This window comes from Homalodisca vitripennis, chromosome 2 (genome assembly GCF_021130785.1).
Source record: "Homalodisca vitripennis isolate AUS2020 chromosome 2, UT_GWSS_2.1, whole genome shotgun sequence".
Classification (NCBI taxonomy): domain Eukaryota; kingdom Metazoa; phylum Arthropoda; class Insecta; order Hemiptera; family Cicadellidae; genus Homalodisca; species Homalodisca vitripennis.
The window spans coordinates 178,567,340-178,589,494 of NC_060208.1; the positions used below are offsets into that span (position 1 = coordinate 178,567,340).

Here is a 22,155-nt window from a genome sequence, read left to right on the forward strand (position 1 = left end):
GATTTATCATTATTTAAATAATTAGTTATTACTGAACATGTACGGCTGAAAGGACTGTTCTTAACATTGACACAAGGGTTAAGAACCTTTTTAGGAAACAAAATTCAGGAATGAGCGTTTGACTGAATTTACCTTACTTTCTGTCCACTACAGGAAAATATCAGTTGTCCTGGACCCCCACCCAAAAAAATTTTCTTGGCTACGTTCTTGTCACTAGGAGAATTCAATCAGTTTTCAGTTGGGATTTTCAGTTTTTAAATATAATTTTTTCAGATTGTAAACTCCTGTAATTCTTGGGTTTTTATAAATAACTATTTTTATATTTTATTTTCATTTAGAGGAAATTCATTTTACAGGTCACCCCCCCCCCCCCCCACCCCCCCCCCCCCCCACCCCCCCCCCCCCCCACCCCCCCCCCCCCCCACCCCCCCCCCCCCCCACCCCCCCCCCCCCCCACAGGGAAAGGAAAACAGGGAAGTTTTTGTGAAGAGAAATAAAGTGAGAATAAATGTAGGTATTCATTGTTCCTCTGAAAAGCTTAAAGTTGTTAATTTAAAAACATATTTGTATAGAGGTAAATTCTAAAAGAATCTTATACTTTGTAACACTAAAAATATAATTTATCTGATACCTTGACCAAAAATGCAAGATGAACAATGTTAGCCCTTTCAAATTTTAAGGTCATGCTAATGTTACACAACTCCAACACCTATATTATTCTACTGCTATTTCAATTTTAAATTTATTTAACATTGAGTATGCATAATTAAATCATGTGCTTTGAACAGATGTTATTTTAATTCCCTATAAAATAAACAATTTACAAAAATATATGATCTAAAGCCTAGTATAAAAGACATTTTTCTATGTCAAAGTGTACATCGTTTGCCAAGACAATGTAAATATAATATTACTCCAAAAAACCTGATGTGTGCCAAACCAGTCCAGATATGGAATGTAGCAACAAGTTCGCGACAGCTGTGAAGAGCTTCCGACTAATAGTTGTGTTCCAATAAAACGCCATATGCGTTTCTTTATGTTTAGTCATGTTGTGTATATCAGATTTGTTTAATGCAATATAGCTAAAAGACACAAAAATCATGTAACATTTCAATTTTTATTACATTCATTCAGTTATGTTTGGATTACAAACTATATCAAATACAGTATATTGTAAATATTAATGTATAGTTTGATTAAGATAACAATTAAATGTTGATAATAACATTAATGTGGAAAACGTTCAATCACTGTTTTACCTAGGAATTAAATTGGCTATTAAATATAAGCTATATAGTAGTGTTATAGATTAAAAAGGTACTCAAAAGGAATTAAATTCCCAAACGATAAAACATAGTATTGGAGGGAGAGGAGAAAAGGCAAAAAAGCCCTTTGGACTCGTATTGTAAACGTCACGATTATCTCATTGTTCCATTAACAGTTCCAGCAGCCCAGAATACGTTGCAATGGTCGTGTTGTTGCTAAAACTCCATTGGAACCTTCTACATTTTTGTTGTAATGGTAGACCGTTTTGTTACAATCACGCATTCGTTGCAACAGCTCCACTGGAACCTTTTGATTTTTTGCTGTTGCGGTTCCATAACATAAAATGCAATTACAGAAAGTCACGACTTAGCAGTTCCAGTTGCAACGACCCATCTCTACAAAAAAAAACCGATAAGAAATTTGATCACTCTGACTAACTGAATGAAGAAAAGGTTTCAATAACTCTGATTTAGTCATTTATTTGATATTATAGTACCCTCAACAAATAAAAATGATAATATTGTGCCATAAATGTCATTTTAACAAATTAATTATTTATTTTTTTACAGACTTCACCAACAGGTTGAAATTTATTGAAATTCTTCCAAAATTGTCACCCAAACGACTTCAAATGGCAGCATCAACATGGGACCATACATATAAACTGATTAAAACATTTATCATAATTTATACAGATCCATCACAACTAGTCAGGGAGACAAATTCTTACCTCAACACCTTTTTTTGTATAGATACGACCCTCCATGTCTCTCGTGTCTTCCTCATCGTCTTCACTATCACTGTCTGATGAGTATTTCTTGACAGAGGCTTGTTTCTGGGGCGGCGCTTTTGGGGGTGGACCCGACTTAGTGGAGGCCCTTCTCCCCTGGAAACTTTGTTTCCTGCCATCTGACCAGCCATCCTGCAACACATGTTTACGTGATATATTTTATGAATAAAGAAAAACATTTTTATTTTCAAACAAAAAAGTGCAGCTTAATTTAAGGGCTTAATTTTTTTTCACACATGTGGTTTAAAATCTCTTTTGTTTGAAATTTCTGAACAAAACTTATTTATAAAACAAAATTACAATGGCGTAACAATATTAACGTTACAATAAGGTGATACTATGTCTGATAATGTCCTTATGTTGGTGATAAAATATTAATATAGTATGTGTGTTTTCATGTAGTATTATAATTAATTTGTGAAATAATAATTTTTTTATCAATTAACTCAACACAAAAACCCTTACAATGCCAGCCTTGGTACTGACAGTGTAGTTGATTTACCACATTTTATTATTAGTACAAAAATACAAAGAACAGCGATACAATTTGTTCTTCATATACTTCGCTTAGTTTAGAGTCTAACATTTGGGAAATTGGCAGGTACCTAGGTCAGCTGTTTATAATGGTTGATTCATAACAGCTGAAACTCTAGTCAGAAAAAATAACAGAAATACATTACTTTTAAGACCAATTTTTAGAAACCAAAGTCAGTTTGATATTGTTAGAAGTCTAAATTGACATATTTTGAGATAATGATAAAGGTATTTTCTTTATGTTGCACCAAAGTCTTTCAATATATTGCCAAGTACTGTAAAATCCAAAAAAATCATAAATATTCACTAAAAGCTTGAAACTGTGGCTCTTTGATGATATACGCAAACCATTCATTACTGATGTTATTTGATAAAGTTTTTTTACCTTTTGAGTGCCAAGCACTGTCAGTGCCAAAAGCACTTTTTATGTGGTGGCGCTGTCAATGCCAAGCATTTATGACAAGGTCACCCCTCTCAGTGCCAAGCACTCTTTTGGTGTTTGTGTAAGTGTTAAGCCAAATAATTCATAACTTTTTTAAATAAACATAACAAGATGATTTTTTATTTTATTTTGTATGGGAGAAAGTAGGCTATAACTTGTAAACTTTGTTTATATAAAAACATCTTAAGATTTTTAAATAAATAAATAAACAAATTTAAAAATTGTTAATTGTTTAAAACTTTGAAATACAAAAACTGTAACTTTATGATCTTAATTTATTTGTATGCACCATTTTTATTTCTCCTTACAATACATAGGTACATTTGGTACATAGAAAAAAACATACCAAATCTAAAAAAGAAGTATCTATATAACTTCTTCTATAAGAGTTTTAATTTTTTAATACTTGGTATTTGTGTAGTGTTTGTGTAGATTACCTTACAAATCAATATGATTAATTTTTAACTGGGTTAGCTTAATATATGACCTGTTGTCTGTAATCAGAACTAGCGGTCAAATTTCTCTCAGTAGTGAAATGTTTTTTGTACCTCGGACTTTGTCTTGTATTTATTTTATTATAATAGGTAAAATATAAAATAATTATATTATATACCTTTTTATTCAGAAATTTAATTGTAAACATTTGATTTGTACAAAAGTTATGATTGGAGATATAATAAAAAACCTACATAGAAAAGATATGACATTTAATCTTAAACGAACCAAAAAAGAATAAAAGGTTTAAAATGTTTTACATGTTGTGGTAAAAAAAAGAAAAACATGCCATACAATTCTGCCAAAAATCCCCGTAATATCTAGAGCATCCATTTGAATGTACCTCTTGAGTAGTATTCAGGTCCAAAGGATGGCACAAACACTACTCTATGCCACATTTAGGGTTTTTATTCTTTACACTGAGATTATCATTAATTCAATTTTTTTACAACTTTGTACAAATTATCTACAAATTTCACTTGCAAAATGGTGAGAGAAACCTTGTCTGCAAGTATTGGAAGTAAGTGTAAATGTGGTTACCTGGTGGTTGTTTACCTGGATCAGCTCAGGGGTGGGGGTACGCGGAGAGGGGATGGGGTAGGGGGTGGCCTTTAACAGGTCTGTGGGCGATGGTGGTGCTGGGGCACGCTTCCTCACAGATTCCCCTCTCCCGTACCCTGAGGCACCTTCACTCTCACCGTCAACACTCTGCAAACATCAGTATAACAATCTAAATGCCGGTCAGGTAATAAGTACATGAAACATTAGTAAGATTATTATGAATTTCTAATGCTTGCATACATAATATTTATATTTACAAAATAAACTTTACTACATACATACACATACAAAATGATAATTTTTAAAGTAAGAATCAATTGTCTATCAAGTCCACATAGGTTGTCCTGTATTGTGTTTATTTAAAATTACACACTCTTTGTCGATCACCTAATATGCCAAAATCATGTTCAAGTTTCTGTCACTGATGGTTGTGTGGTTATACTGCTTTTGTTTGTTGGTATATAATCCTACCAATTGTAAAGTGCATTGTTATTTTACTTCTAATTTTGTTATCTTTGTCCAGCTAACATTTACATGCAGCTTGTTGCAGTTTATAATGAATGTCCTGTGAACAATATAAATGTGCGTAAACAGTAGACTTGTTAAAATCCTCGACAAGGACTATTCTTTAGCAGCGTCACTCTGCTATGATAACACTCTGCCTCATGTTGCTGCAAGAACAAAAACACATATATCTCTCAACTGAAACTGACACTGAAATTCAGTTAAAAATCTCTTAAAATGACTAAAGTTGACTACCCACAGGGAGGTTAAAATATCTCATGGTAGCCAATACCTGGATGTGTCAGTAATATTTTGACACAGTGTGCATCAAAAAGCTTGATATAGAGACTCATGACACATAAGATTGATAGCTTAAGTTTCAAGGTAAAGTGTGGATTTAATAGTTAGGAATTTATTTGGAAATGCTGAGAAATTGTATGTAACGTACGCAAACAAAATGTTTATGTGGTTTTAGTACTCAATTAGAAATACTAGTAAAATTCTAAAATGCCCAAAATTGAATTTTAATATTACAGCAGTTAGAGTAATAATTTTTGGATTTGGGATCACTCTTGTCAAACGGTTGACAGCACGGTCTGAGTGGTGATATGTAGCTACGTTCAATACACACAGGTTGTGACTGTGTGGTCGCTATGCCATTCTATGTGCTCTGTACTAATGTTCAAAATGACCGCCATAATCAACTATCCCACCGACTGTGAAGTAAGTAGCACCACTCCATTACTTTTGGTGAAAAGATGCAACCAGTGGAAATTCATCGTGCTTTGTGTTCTGTACAAGGAAGAAACATTATGAGCTATAAGGCAGTTAAAAATGGTGAAATTTTTTTTTGTGAAGAATCACTTAATACTCACAAATAAGGAGAAGTGGCTGATTATCTCTGATGATTAACAGTGACCTCATCGAACAAATCAATCATAACGTTAGGAAAATCCAAGATTCACAATCACAGATCTTTTCAAAACATTTTCCACAGACATCAAAAACTGTATATGATATACTGACATAAAAAAAATAGAGTATGAGACTGTGATTAGGAAACTTGGATATAAAGATAATTGGATATCCAAACCCTTGACTGATGAAATCAAAACTAATATAATGGGACCAGGTCTAAAATTTCTTATCTGGTACCATGAAGAATGTGGCAAATATTTCTTAACAACACTCGTCACTGGTGATGAAACATGGGATCCTTATGTCAATGTCAAACAAAAGACAATCAATGGAGTGATGTCACAACTCATCGTCATGAAAACCGCCATGATTGGATACGTGTGTAGGCAGCAGAGTTTTTAATCAATAGGTATTGAAAAGATTATATACTAAATATGATAAGTATTTAATCTAAATAGCTTTGAAAAATAGTTTTAGAGCTGTTCTTTCAAATATATACAATTCAAAAGCTATAAAAGTATGAGTTTTCATATATTAAAGCAACTTATTTTTCCGAATGACACTCATAGTTGAGGAGAGTTGGTACAAGCAGATAAAACAAGAGAAGCCTTGCAACAGTTATGAATTTATCTTAGAGAATTTATCCACCCAATAAGTCAAATGAGTTTCTACGAATACGTGGACTCACCCATTGGACGAGCGACTGTACGAGGAAGCGGACAGGGTTGCCTGCAGCCCTGATAACATCGACAGCACGTTCGTGGCTGGCAGTTCGCAGGTCAATACCGTCAACCTCCAGGATCCGATCTCCAGTCTGCAATCATACGTTGTTCAGTACATGAATTATGGAAATGAGACAAAACTAGTGTTCTTTAGATCTGCCTTACCGCACAGCACATCAGGTAAATCTGTCTTTCTACACTTTTGATTACTACCCACACATCATGTCAATATAAAATGTGTGTGTTTCTTGCTTATCATTCAATTCTTGACCCAACACTATGTTTTACTTGCAGTTGTTATTAGTTATTTATTTATTTGTTATATACCTGTTTTCATTTGTTATTTATTTAAATTTTAAAATAATATTTAAATTATTGTAGTGTGACTGTTTTTGCAATTTTATATTTTAGTTACCAAATCTCCCTTATCTGGACTTATGCTCGTTTTCATATTTTATACATGACTTGTGTCGATGCTTGTGTAAGCTTTATGATAATACACATATTCTTATTCTTATTAGTTCATGTTAATTTAATGCAAGCAGGCCAACAATTGTTAAGATATTAATGTTTAAAAATTGGTGTCAGATTTTAGTTAAAGAGCAATAATAGAAAAAAGATACTAAATAAAGTGAATACTAGCGATAATTATAAGATTATAAAGAAATTTTAACTTTGTCTCAAAACCAATACATTTTTGGACTATGTATGATTAAAACTAGCTGTAGAAAACTAATCACAGAATGAAAAATTTAAATTATGTTTGTATAGTATATTAGAGGCCTACAGTACACAAATAAATTATATTTATAAAAAAGGACTGAAAGAGCAGTCATAAATTCCTTGTAATATTTACTGCCTGAACAAATTCAATTCCTAACAAAGCAAAGCAAATTTTGTTATTATTTATAAATCTGAGTGAAGAGATGGAAAGAGGAGAAACAGAGGATAAGGCTGCTCATTATAACCATCCCCATTCAAATCATTCCTTCCCCATTTTCTTAAAATTGTCTTGTTTCAAATATTTTAAATCGTTTGACAGAAGATACATCACACTGCAAGAATCTCACTCCAAACAAATACCCAACTGTGCCATTTTATCCTGACCGATGATAAGAAAAGAAACAACCCGTTCAAGGAGACCCGCTGCAACCAGATTAGTGTTGAAGTTTCTCACATTAAAATATTTTAACTGAAGCAACCACTTTTTATGTCAATGTAATCCAATGACTGCTTTTAGGTCAGCTGTTAGAAGTCGAACAATCAATATATCTAACAAGTACATATATTATTAGTCTTTCATGGTTTTTCCTTCCATTTGAGTCATACCACAAATTATTACTTGAAAATCCATAAGTAATCTACAAAGGTATATTTATGGATTTTAGAAGATTAATTTTTATATATAACTACAACTTACTTTGTAATGAACCCATTGCAGTTTACCAATATTAATTCAAAAACATACTTTTTACACTGACCAATTTTGTGATTAATTTTCCTACTGAAGGTATCTGGAAAAATGGTATTTTTAAACAGAATTTTACTACACTCTGAAACAAATCACAATGTACTAAAATTCATTATCTTGAAAGAAATAACTGCACAAAGTAACAAATCAAGTTACCATATAAAAAATGCTAATAACTAAACTGTATGAAAGTCACATTTCCCAACTATAAATTGCTCCTCACTGTTATAAGTAGTGATTTTCAATATTGATCTACATTTTTAACCACTCCTTGAGACAACTACAGAACCTACCTTAAGCTCATTGGTACGTCCGGCCGGGCTTTGTGGCAGGACGTTCTTGATAAAAATTCCCGAAATTGCTGACCCACTGTCTGGTCCTGCATTGTACAAGTCAACCTGCAAAGAGAAATTTATTTTACACAACTTTTAAACCTGCTGAATTTATCGGCTGTTACATGAACTGTTTGCTAAAAATATTAATGAAAATAAAACAATTAACAAAACATGATATTGAAACAGAAATCTCAACAACATTAATACTTTTTTTGGTACTGTGTTACACTAATTCTTCACATCCATTGTTCAGTACAATATGAAGTTTCATATGTCTATCAAACCTAAGACACCAAATTAAACCAAAGTTTATTTATTTTCAAACAAAGAGCCAAATCCTGATGTAAAAACGCTTTTTTATTTCAAAATTTACACCTGCAGCACAGACAACCTAAAAAGGTTACAGTTATTCCAAATCACTTTCACAATGATCCTGGTTTGCACAAATTCAATAGAGTTATGAAAATTGGCTATGAAATTTTAATAAAATCATCCTTAACTGAGAAGTTATTGTCCAGGCCACCTAGAATAGTATTTAAGAGACCTAAAAATTTGAAGAATATGCTTGTAAGGCCCAAAATTCATGTTGGAAAAAATTCTCAAAATTTATCTTTGGTTGTGAACCATGTAATAAACCACGTTGTGATATTTACAAAAATTATGGATAAGGCCGATCAATTCCAAAGTAGCATCACTAAGAAAACTTATCCAATAGCTGGTAAATTGGACTGTACCTCCAACAATTCAATTTACCAGCTAACCTGTAGGTTCTGTCCCAAGGACTACATTGAACCTCAAATTCTTTGCGGGTAAGAATGACCGGTCACCGGTTTTCTATTAATCACAAAGACGATAAAAACCAGTAGCCTTACACGCTATTCGCCATAACAAAACTTTGAGAGTTGCTATAAACTTAAAGCTATAAGCAAAATTAAACCTTGTGAAAATAGCTCTCGAAATGATTTGAATCTAAGAAATAATGAATTTGCATACCAACTTATATTAAAATCAAAACAACCATAAGGACTTAACATTCGCTAAATTAATATTTTCCACTTGAATCCTTAGACTCTGATCTACAAATTTACCTAAATTTAAAATTATATTCATTATGTTATTATTTTTTCAAATCAACAACTAATCAAAACTTGTTATCAACAATTGTTATTTACATTTAGAAGGTTTATTATCAAGTGTTTCTTCTTTTGTTTGTTTATTTTATTCAGGGTATGTTTATACATTGTACTTGAGAAATGTGTATTAAACCTTTTTTTATTAGTCTGTCCATTCTCATGTTCTATGTGGGCAATAAACAGAATAGGGGGGAGGGTCCATGCAATATACGGTGGTTAGTATTGATTTCAAAACTGTTAAAGTAGCAAACGAGAATTAACTCCATGTTAGTTCTGATCCAAACTCCTGAGTTCGGTAACCAAACAGCTTGGTAATGGCAACTATCTCTTCCAGGAGCGAAAAACATTTTTACCATACAAATATTTAGAAAACAGAACTTGCACGATCAAGACTTGAAGTAATCACCTTGCCACCGACAATGCTGATACCCAGGCTACAGTTGGGCTCGCGCAGGACGTGCACTGCTCTCTCAGGCCCCCAATGCTTGGCGAGCAGCACTGACGACTGCGAAGTAGTGGGGTTGGTCACAGTCATCCCGTTGCCAACAGTATCTACCTCCTGACCTGTGCTGGCAGAGCGGAGTAGCTTGCTGCGCCTTAGCAGCACAGAAGTGCTTTCAACCTGCCAAAACAGCAAAGGTTTTTGAAACCTTTTCAATATCATGCACATGTATCAATGCTAGATTGATGAATGTCTAACAGATACGGTTATTACAAACTGATGAAATTTCTATTTAGGATTAAAAACTGGATTTATTCAGTTTTCTGAAAATAAATTATTGACTCGCCATTATCATTGAAGAATTCCAGTTGGTGGTGAGCTGTTCAGAAAACTTTCATCCTTAAAAGTAAAGAGGCTAAATATTGAAATACCAGATCTCATAAACTTAAAGAATACTTTTGCCTCCTAATTCATTATTGTCCTCTATTTGAATACTTCATATTTAAAAGTTCCATTACTCTATCCTGACTGGGAATGAATATTACCCTTAATATACCACATTATATAGGAACAGAGTCTAGAGTAACTCCATCAACCTGCTAATCTAAACCCAGAGCTAAGTTTGGAATTTCTACAGGGTTTAATGTTTACAATAATTTACAAATAAATAATTAAGATTTATAATTATATATTTGTCGTTGTCACACACTGTGCAACAAAAATTCAACTGTCCAATTACTTCTAAATAACAGTGATTTAAAATCAGTATAATGTTGTTCATTTATCAGAATTTATAAACTTAAAAAATGACCATTTTACTCAAAAACTGTTCTTGTTATTTATAGAGAAAATTTCCGGTAATACACAGGTTAATTATTTTACTAAGATTTATTAATTATCAGTAATAGATACATCAACATGGTCAATGACATATATTTAAAAACTATTTTTTAAATGTAAAAACATGCAGTATATGAAAAGGCAACACTCACATTTGATAAACCAATTCAATAACAGTCAAAAATGAAAATGTTACTAAAAATATCAGCCACTTAAAAATAAAAATATTGTTTGGATATACTACTTTGTATTATTATATTGTACTAATGATATTGAATTAGGACTTTGAAAGTTAAAACAGCATGTTCTTACCCCTTTATTGAAGGAACCTCATTTTTCAAGAACACAAGAAAGAAAACACAACTGCAACCACACAAAGTAGTGCTTTAATCACTCTTGACATATAGAGAGACTTTTTGTCTGATAATTACCTTATAAAGGCTGATAACGGAGCATTTTAACTTTTATTGTGTAACCCATTTCTTTTACTTTATTTTATATGATCAATCATATTTTATAAACCGCTCACACTCAAACATACATGCAATATTCTTTCCAAACAGCTCAAATTCAATTAAAAGAAAGGTTACATGATTAACAATTTTGAATCAATTACTCTGATACTAAAGTATTTGTAATGTGATGTAAACTCAACCAAACACATTTTTTATACTAATAACAATTACATACCTTCATCAAACCATTTAAACTGTAGTCATACACTACTATAGTTTCGACTTTTAATAAGTCATCTTCTGGTGTCTGTATCAATAAATATTAAAAGCCAGGATTATCCACCTGGAGTTGTCATAGTTTTAAATTCACGAATGTTGTCCTGTATTCTGCCGGCCATGATGTTTTATCATGTTTAATATTCGAGTGTAATTTATGTATTCATTGTGTTTGTACTTTGTTCATGAATTTTAAACTATGAGAACATCAAATGGATAATCCTCACGTTTATTTATTTGACACTGACACCAGAACATGACTTCTTAAAAGTCGAAACTATAATAGTGTATGACTAGTTTGAAATGTCTGACGAAGGTAAGTAGTTATTGTTATTAGTCAATCTGCAGTTCAGGGCTATTAATATGTACCTGAACTGCATGTTTTTATAATTTTTGCATTTCCAATCATTAAATTCTACTCAAACCCCAATTGACACATAAAATGTCATTGCTTGTTAAAATATATATAGATTGTATATCAATGATAGACCAATTTGATATGAATCCCTCTACTCAAACTGTCCCTAATGTAATTCATATATTGATTGTAAAACTGAACCACACAATTATTGTGTACAAATGAACATGTAGAATACTTCTAAAACGGAATGTTCCCATTCAGAGGAGCAGCCATACAAAATGCCAGTTCATTTGAAGATTTGCATTTTGCAAGGCTTCTCTTTATACCTCCAGGCCTTGACTCTGTTCATGTTGGTTCAATATAGAAACACCTACAATTACTTTCAACAAGTTATTTTGGAATTGGTAGTTCCTTAGAACTTCATTAATATACTTATAAAGCAGAATGATCGTTTAGGCTTATTTGAATAAACCAGTTACTTGCAAACAGTCTTTCCAATAATATAAATTGCATCTGTGTGAACCATTATATTTTATTAAGAGTTCATTTACTTCCTTAAAATTTGTATTATTATCTTCTAACAACTTTGCATGTATCTCTAAGTTTACATTTACTTACTATTTATAGATTATAGTATTCAGGAACATTACACATTATTATAATTATCAAAATAACTATGTCAAAGCATTACTATATATAATCTCTGATATTAATACAAAAAAAAACATGTTTTTGTAGAAAGTTGTATTATGAACCTTTTGGTAAAAAAATTGTTATTACATATGTTCAACTGTTTTTAAATAACAGAATCCTCTTTTCCATATAACTAAAAATCATACATTTTAAAATGTTCAATTCCATAAATAAATTATTAATAAGAATAAGTGCAAACAAATTTTGTTTACAGTCTTCTTAAAATATCTTCAAGATGTATATGACCTAAATGTTTTATATGAAACTCACTATGTAAGCCAATCATTATCACTTTTAGACTCTTTTTGAGGGACAAGGTATTAAACATAATAATTTATCCTCAATTATTGTTACATAAGTTTTACTATCACAATTCTCAATCTCTTTTGAGAGCATTTTTAAATTATGGCTGTCCAAATTTTATTCCTATCAGATCAGTTAGTGCTCATGTATTATCAAAAATTTAAAAATTGGAAGCAAGCTCTTGTATCCGATTTTCTAAAAAGGAAAAATGCCAAATGCATCAATAAGCGCTCTTTTGGTCTTATGTCAATCAGCAAAGTACCATTTTTATAATTTAAAGTTTTTCTTTTAATTAATAATATTTTATAAATATTTGTTAATTATTCATTATTGTCAGTACACAAAATAGTGAATTAATACATAATAAAATATCATAGGGCTGATTTGAATTTGTACAAAAATATTATTACTTTTCTCCTAAAAGTGAACAAAGAGTGCATTTGTGTGGTGCATTTTGTACACTACATTAGACATTTTGTTAAAACGTAAAACACAATCCAGTTACAAAAATAACTTGAGAATATTTTTATTACACCAGTGCAATATCACGTGTTTACATTTTACAGCTGCGTAGGTGTGTGTACTAGTGCTCTTATCAGTGAATACCTGTATAACACAAACATACCTCATCCTCCTCAGGCACCTGAATCGTAGGTACTGATATCACTGGTATCAGTAAAGGTATCGTTAACTGTGAAACCGTTAGTGAAGCGGACCTCTGGTGTTTCTAGTTCCATAGAAACATCGTATTAGTGAAAAGCTAAATGGATCACTCTCATAAAAACTCTAAATCCATTTACTTATTTTAATCTATTGTCCAGTATGAGCAAAAACAAGATTATAACAGTTAGTTTTTTATAAATTACAGTAAAAGCTACAGGATGAAAGTAATAAAAAGCCTCAATTCAGAGAAATTTAAAAATTCTTTAAAATAATGTTTTTTGTATATTTTTATGAACGTTAAACGTTTTTTATACGGGGTCGGAGTTAAAAATGGAGAAACGTTTCACTGCAGTTAGTGTGCAAAGTACACTGCAAACAGCAAGTAAGTTAGCTTCAGTAATGTGGCATTACATTTTAACTCAAAGCACATATTTCAGCCCATACAAATTAAATATACAAGAGAAATGGGCCTGAACATTTTACCTGTGTAAGTTTCTAATGTAATCAAAGACTGTATTGGACTCCCAGGTTTTAATAACTCCTAAATTTGTTCTTGATAAACCAAGAGTCTTCATTCTGGCTCTAAACTTTCACAAAGTCCATTCACTTGCTACAGAGGTTCTTTATCTTTTTCAACAAAGGAGATCACAGTTAATCCTTTTCCAAAACATTCAGAATCTATGATTTTGACCACTCATGAATCTGTGTAGTGAACATATTGTGTGCAGTCAGCTGCAGTCTTTCCTCAACAACACCAAATACCCTGAAAACTTTAATTATGATAATAACGAGAAGCCAAGTTGTAAAGTGAGCAAGGACACCAGTCATGCTTGGCATGCTTAAACAGATTATGCCTCATAAACGGATGTGGATAGATCATCATTCTCATCCGAAAGTTATATTATCATGATTGTTCACAAAATGAGTAGACCTACCAAACACAAAACTCTAACAGTCTGTATCCGGTTTCCACAGAATTTTATCAATGTATCACCAAATCTCATGGCCGTGTGATATTAAATATGACACTTAACTGCAGATTTGTGTTATTTTGGATTGAAACTACTATCCAGTATACAGAAGAGTGCGGTATTATATAGTTTGTCACATCTTAAAATTTGTTTAGAATGTTTACTGCAATTACTCTTGAAATAGGATGTCTAGAGTTTCTTAATTTTACTCCCTATGCACCATAAAACACTGCATATTTTATTGCTTTTACAAGATGTACCAAGCAATCTTAATGTTTTTGCCTTGTAAGATGTGTTAAGCACAACTAAGCAAATCAATCTAAAGCATACTTACGTCTACACTCTGTCCTCTAAAAAGTTTTGCCGAAGCCCTTAGATCTGTCCTAGTCCATGGAGGAACCTCGACCACAGGTGGGTGTAAGGGTTCAGGAAGACTCTCGGCATTTACCTCGGTCTCACAGACACCCAAATCTTCCTTTGATGAGGGTGTGCTGGTCTGGAACCCCGAGGGAGGGTCTATCACAGATGTCCTTCGTCCGACTTCGTTGTCACTGACCGATCTCGACGCTACACTACAGCTTCCGGTGTCCGTGACCGCACTTTCTACACTCTCCACTGATTGGAGTTTTCTCTAGTGTCGACGACGAGTCGGGCACTACCTCCTCATCACAGGTCACTTCCGCGTCTACCACAGGACTGGGGCTAGGACTCGCCTTCTCTGAGGACGGTTCATTGCACACCTCTTCTTGTTCCGGTTCCTTATCGTCCTGTCGCACTTGGTCGTCCGATAAACTGTCGGTCCGTCCACTGTCGTCAACACACTCACAGTCGACGAAGGACTCGTGCTCGTTGCCCTCACTGAGTACGCTGGTCGGCGACAGCTGTTCACCTGGGACGGGAACGCTTGGTGCTGGCACCTGCACGCACACCGCTTGGTTGATGTACGGGGAACTGTAACAACGGGAACATGTGTTTCAACAATATGACTATTTACTTACTACATTTATTTGTCTGAACTTTTTCTATGATATTAAATCATTATTGTAAAGTCCAATTATTATGAACATCTTACACCATTAATTTTACCAATAAACTTCTATTCTTTATGTCTACAGTTCTTACAAGAGTAGCTGATTTAAATACGTGATTTACATGTGTACTAAGCATGTAAGTAAAGTTAAAGAAACACATATAAATAATGTCATCTCTAAATAACAAAACTCCCTATAGTTTCAACCCAGTTGTAATGCAATTGCTCAAAACACTATATGGATTCCACTGAAACAGAATCATGTCTTAACATTTTAAAATAATAAATCTTTTATCACTGTCATGTTTTTTAGTTGTTCGAGTGTGAATGATGAACAAACCCTCAAGGAAATCCCTTACAGTGGGGTTTACGTGTAAGGCATTACAAGTTGTTGTTGAGGGTAATCCAAAGAAGAAGAAACTAAATATTACTATATATTATTTTATATAAAAACATTCACGTTAGTTTCCAATTACAAATAGAAATAAATATGGTTTTTAATGTAGATGAAATCCAAGCTTAGAAAAAGGCTAAGTAAGATAAACTCATCTATACAATATAGGTTAAGCTCTGAGATTTTCTTATCTAAAGATTTCTTACAGTTTTAAGAATACTGCTAATCCTCTAATAGGAAAAAAACTTTTTCTTGGGAATTTTAAAACCCTATTCCCCCCCCACCCCCCCCCCCCCCCACCCCCCCCCCCCCCCACCCCCCCCCCCCCCCACCCCCCCCCCCCCCCACCCCCCCCCCCCCCCACCCCCCCCCCAAGGAAGATTGAACTACTTAAAGAGCAAAAAATAAACATCAAAATCAAACGGTGAAAACTGAACCACTCTAATGTACACGCATCATGAAGAAATAACACACATGTGACCATTGACGTTGGAAATCGACATTGTACGTTCCAACATGGAAGGAAAGATGAGATTATTTTGGGGGAAAGGAGTAGGCCGAGGCCGGACCGATGTGAGCAGATTGAATCAATCATGCGGCCTGGTTATCAGTTCAGTAATGATAGTGTGGGAGTCTACCCTCTTCCATTTTCCCTGAGAACACCACAATACACCATCTCCTTATACAGAGGTGGATGAGAATAATTTAGTTACACATTTGTTGTTATTTATTAGAATTCAGAATGTTGAACGGTTGGAAAGTATTTACTGCTGACCTATTAAAAATAAGCCATAAGATAAATTTCGTAGTCATTTTTACACAATTTTTCATTTACATAATTTTAAACAGAACATAGCGATCGCTGTGAGCACGTTATGAAATGAGGCTTACACAATTACAATGTTTAATATTAGATTACTGTTACCACAAAATTAAAAATATTCAAATGTTACTATAATTATGTGGCTTACACAACTATATTGCTATATTGCTATAATGAAGTTTATACAATTACACTGCTTGATCTAATGTAAAATAGAGCATAACGAGCGTTGTGAACACATTGCGAAATGAGGTTTACACAATTACAATGACGATCTAATGTAAAAGCTTGCCGACAAAACAGTTCCCAGATGTCAAATTATCAACGCCAACTGATGAAGCACAAGTGTCGAGCTCAGACACAAGGTCGTACTAAACTCAGAGCTAGATATACAGAACGGTATCAACCAAAGAGTGGTTGTCACTCGACCTTGTGTCTGAGCTCGACACTTGTGCTTCATCAGATGAAATTGATAATTTGACATCTGGAACTAAACTGAGAGTTAGATATACAGAACGGTGTCAACCAAAGAGTGGTTGTCACTCGACCTTGTGTCTGAGCTCGACACTTGTGCTTCATCAGATGAAATTGATAATTTGACATCTGGAACTAAACTGAGAGCTAGATATACAGAACGGTATCAACCAAAGAGTGGTTGTCACACGACCTTGTGTCTGAGCTCGACACTTGTGCTTCATCAGATGAAATTGATAATTTGACATCTGGAACTAAACTGAGAGTTAGATATACAGAACGGTTTGTCAACCAAAAGAGTGGTAGTCACTCGACCTTGTGTCTCAGCTCGACACTTGTGCTTCATCAGGTGGACAGTTGATAATTTGACATCTGGAACTGGAACTGAGAGCTACTCGTAGATATACAGAACGGTGTCAAACCAAAGAGTGGTAGTCACTCGACCTTGTGTCTGAGCTCGACACTTGTGCTTCATCAGATGAAATTGATAATTTGACATCTGGAACTAAACTGAGAGTTAGATATACAGAACGGTGTCAACCAAAGAGTGGTTGTCACTCGACCTTGTGTCTGAGCTCGACACTTGTGCTTCATCAGGTGACGTTGATAATTTGACATCTGGAACTGAACTGAGAGCTAGATATACAGAACGGTGTCAACCAAAGAGTGGTAGTCACTCGACCTTGTGTCTGAGCTCGACACTTATGCTTCATCAGGTGACGTTGATAATTTGACATCTGTACCTGAACTGAGAGGTAGATATACAGAACGGTGTCAACCAAAGAGTGGTAGTCACTCGACCTTGTGTCTGAGCTCGACACTTGTGCTTCATCAGATGACATTGATAATTTGACATCTGGAACTAAAACTGAGAGCTACTCGTAGATATACAGAACGGTGTCAACCAAAGAGTGGTTGTCACTCGACCTTGTGTCTGTGCTCGACACTTGTGCTTCATCAGTTGGCGTTGATAATTTGACATCTGGGAACTGTTTGTCGGCAAGCTTTTTACATTAGATCGTCATTGTAATTGTGTAAACCTCATTTCGCAATGTGTTCACAACGCTCGTTATGCTCTATTTTACATTAGATCAAGCAGTGTAATTGTATAAACTTCATTATAGCAATATAGCAATATAGTTGTGTAAGCCACATAATTATAGTAACATTTGATTATTTTAATTTTGTGGTAACAGTAATCTAATAGATGTCAAATTATCACCTGATGTGTCGAGCTACTGAAAACAAGTTTTTGAAAAGACAAAATTCACAACAAGTGGATCATCAAACATTTATTAGAAAATAGCAGTTTAATGCCGTTTTTTTTTTACCCAGGCCACCACTGATGGAAACTGAGGGACTGTACTGTGGCTGAGCTAGTAGTGTAAAGGCGAGGTAACAACAAAATTCCTTGATCAGTGAACTGTCTTGCACAGTGAGTCAAGGTCAACCTGTAGTCCAAAACACGTCAAGGGCAAGGACGACGACCTGTCGAATCATGGACCCATTACACAGGCAGTTACTTTACATAATTGAAAAACTACTTCGTTAGTAATAATGCGTAAAATCTTAACACTGCTCTATATTTTATCTCCAATAGAAAATTGTACTTTAACAATTAATAATGTTATTATTAATTTATTTACTTAAATTGACACTTTATACTCACAGCATGATTTATAGTTCAACCACAACAAAAAGAAATGGTTACATCAAACCATATTTCTTGTCATGTATAAATCCAAGCTTAAACAACTGTCGGAAAACAATTTGAAATTATAATTTTTTTTAATTTTACAGCACATACACGTTGTACATGATTTTCTAGAAGTTTATTAACTCTGGGATATCGTTCTTTAAGTGGAAACGTAAAAAAGATAAAATAACCAGGAGTAAATAGACATCAAATTTCGATGTCATGTATCCGTTTGTTTGTATTTTTTTATTTAGCAATTAAAACAATAATGGATTATATATGTTGAAGCATTTCGCTTTTTCTTTGACTGTTTGTCTTATTAGGGAATAACTATGTAGTAGAATTTAAGCCTTTTAATGCTGAAAATGTTGAAACTGTTCATAAAAATGTCAGTAATAAAATTAATGAACAAGGGCATCAATATTGAATATACAGGAACTAAAAGTTACATCTTCCGAACATTTTAGGCCGTTATAGCATAGATGTAGTACTCGTATTCAATCTCAGTCAATGGTATTTCGCTAAACTGGAGACATTCCAAAACTAACAATTCTACAATCAAAAAAATCCATACAATTTCCTATGAGGATACAGAGAAGTCGGAAATCGTAATATGTATATAACATATCGTATATTATATCGTGCTGTATATAAATTATCTGGGATTCCGTAGCACATTCAATGATTTTTAAAGGGCGCCGGTTCTCAGCACAGTACTGAAGTAACCCAAAGTGTAACTCCCAACTATTACATTATCCTGCAGTGCAGTGACATGTATATATCTACCCTCCACAGACAGTCAGTGTGCCGGTTGCTGGCTAACTTACGTCACTCCCTTGACAGTTAACATGCTTGACTGAAGTGACCAATGTCTAGCAAACAACAGTTATATCAATGTGTGTTATTTACAATGCAGTATCGAAAGGTATAAATCTACCCGCCACAGACAATCACACTGCGCCTGTTGCTGACTGACTTACATTATCCCCTGACAGTTAACATGCTTGACTGAAGTGACCACAGTGTAGCAAACAACAGTTATATCAATGTGTGTTATCTACAGTGCAGTATCGACAGGTATAAATCTACCCGCCACAGACAATCACACTGCGCCTGTTGCTGACTGACTTACATCATCCCCTGACAGTTAACATGCTTGACTGAAGTGACCACAGTGTAGCAAACAACAGTTATATCAATGTGTGTTATCTACAGTGCAGTATCGCCAGGTATAAATCTACCCGCCACAGACAATCACACTGTGCCTGTTGCTGACTGACTTACATCATCCCCTGACAGTTAACATGCTTGACTGAAGTGACCACAGTGTAGCAAACAACAGTTATATCAATGTGTGTTATCTACAGTGCAGTAACGACAGGTATAAATCTACCCGCCACCGACAATCACACTGTGCCTGTTGCTGACTAACTTACATCATCCCCTGACAGTTAACATGCTTGACTGAAGTGACCACAGTGTAGCAAACAACAGTTATATCAATGTGTGTTATCTACAGTGCAGTAACGACAGGTATAAATCTACCCGCTACCGACAATCACACTGTGCCTGTTGCTGACTGACTTACATCATCCCCTGACAGTTAACATGCTTGACTGAAGTGACCACAGTGTAGCAAACAACAGTTATATCAATGTGTGTTATCTACAGTGCAGTAACGACAGGTATAAATCTACCCGCTACCGACAATCACACTGTGCCTGTTGCTGACTAACTTACATCACTCCCCTGACAGTTAACATGCTTGACTGAAGTGACCACAGTGTAGCAAACAACAGTTATATCAATGTGTGTTATCTACAGTGCAGTATCGACAGGTATAAATCTACCCGCCACCGACAATCACACTGTGCCTGTTGCTGACTGACTTACATCATCCCCTGACAGTTAACATGCTTGACTGAAGTGACCACAGTGTAGCAAACAACAGTTATATCAATGTGTGTTATCTACAGTGCAGTAACGACAGGTATAAATCTACCCGCCACCGACAATCACACTGTGCCTGTTGCTGACTAACTTACATCACTCCCCTGACAGTTAACATGCTTGACTGAAGTGACCACAGTGTAGCAAACAACAGTTATATCAATGTGTGTTATCTACAGTGCAGTAACGACATGCATAAATCTACCCGCCACAAACAATCACACTGTGCCTGTTGCTGGCTAACTTACATCACTCCCCTGACAGTTAACATGCTTGACTGAAGTGACCACAGTGTAGCAAACAACAGTTATATCAATGTGTGGTTATCTACAGTGCAGTATCGGGACAGGTATAAATCTACCCGCCACAAACAATCACACTGTGCCTGTTGCTGACTAACTTACGTTACTCCCCTGACAGTTAACATGCTTGTCTGAAGTGACCACAGTGTAGCAAACAACAGTTATATCAATGTGTGTTATCTACAGTGCAGTATCGCCAGGTATAAATCTACCCGCTACCGACAATCACACCGTGCCTGTTGCTGGCTAACTTACATCATCCCCTGACAGTTAACATGCTTGACTGAAGTGACCACAGTGTAGCAAACAACAGTTATATCAATGTGTGTTATCTACAGTGCAGTATCGACAGGTATAAATCTATCCGCCACCGACAATCACACTGTGCCTGTTGCTGACTCACTTACATTATCCCCTGACAGTTAACATGCTTGACTGAAGTGACCACAGTGTAGCAAACAACAGTTATATCAATGTGTGTTATCTACAGTGCAGTAACGACATGCATAAATCTACCCGCCACCGACAATCACACTGTGCCTGTTGCTGGCTAACTTACATCACTCCCCTGACAGTTAACATGCTTGACTGAAGTGACCACAGTGTAGCAAACAACAGTTATATCAATGTGTGTTATCTACAGTGCAGTAACGACATGCATAAATCTACCCGCCACAGACAATCACACTGTGCCTGTTGCTGGCTAACTTACATCACTCCCCTGACAGTGAACTGGACAAAGTGTAGCAAATAACGGTTTAATTCTTCAGTATACATAAGTAGACTAACTTACGTTACTGATACTGTACTGATTATCAGTGCTTGACCAATGCAGGTCGTTTCTATTTAACGAGTATAATAAAGAATTGGATTTCGCTAATTCACATTATTTTGTAGATCTTATGTATTAAAGGGTAATAATACAAATTACTTCAGTTGATAATAAGCTACTTACTTTTCACAGGCTATTGGTTACAAGTGTTGGTGGTACTCACCTGGAATAGAAAAATACATGAAAGAAACAAAATCAAAATTAATTTCTATTTCAAAATAATAAGTACATTTTACAAACTTTACTGGAGAATATTTATATTCTCGCATTTTACATGACTTTTGGTTTTTACGTTTGACTTTTTAACATAAGGATACACTATATCATATTTGGAATAAGAATTAATTACTAGTCTCTGTGATAATTTCATATTAGGCTTCTAATAAAATTATTTTATTTGATCTAAAAACAAAGAAAATGATTTATTCTACTGCGGTTGTTTATAAAAGTCCTATTATTGCTAAGTTGTATGGCATTCA

The 22,155-nt window shown here is 34.4% G+C and overlaps 1 protein-coding gene across 1 annotated transcript; it reads right to left on the bottom strand.

Annotated features, from left to right (window-relative positions):
• Positions 1-1,957: 1,957 nt before the first annotated feature.
• Positions 1,958-17,728, bottom strand: LOC124355921 (PDZ domain-containing protein 2-like). The gene is made up of 9 exons (XM_046807072.1): positions 17,640-17,728; positions 14,853-15,126; positions 14,510-14,806; positions 13,167-13,268; positions 9,578-9,793; positions 7,997-8,101; positions 6,199-6,324; positions 4,068-4,235; positions 1,958-2,188 (listed from the first exon to the last, which is right to left on the bottom strand). Exons 1-9 carry the CDS (start codon positions 17,726-17,728, stop codon positions 1,973-1,975), a joined length of 1,593 nt encoding a protein of 530 aa, XP_046663028.1. The 3' UTR covers positions 1,958-1,972.
• Between the last annotated feature and the right edge of the window lie 4,427 nt (positions 17,729-22,155).

Coding starts and splice junctions, on each gene's coding strand:
- LOC124355921 (XM_046807072.1), bottom strand. CDS start 17,728: ATGAAGCACAAGTGTCGAGCTCAGACACAAGGTCGAGTGACTACCACT. Junction 15,127..17,639: donor ATATCTACCTCTCAGTTCAG/GTACAGATGTCA, acceptor CCGTTGTTACAG/TTCCCCGTACATCAACCAAG. Junction 8,102..9,577: donor TCAGCATTGTCGGTGGCAAG/GTGATTACTTCA, acceptor TTCTCTTTGCAG/GTTGACTTGTACAATGCAGG.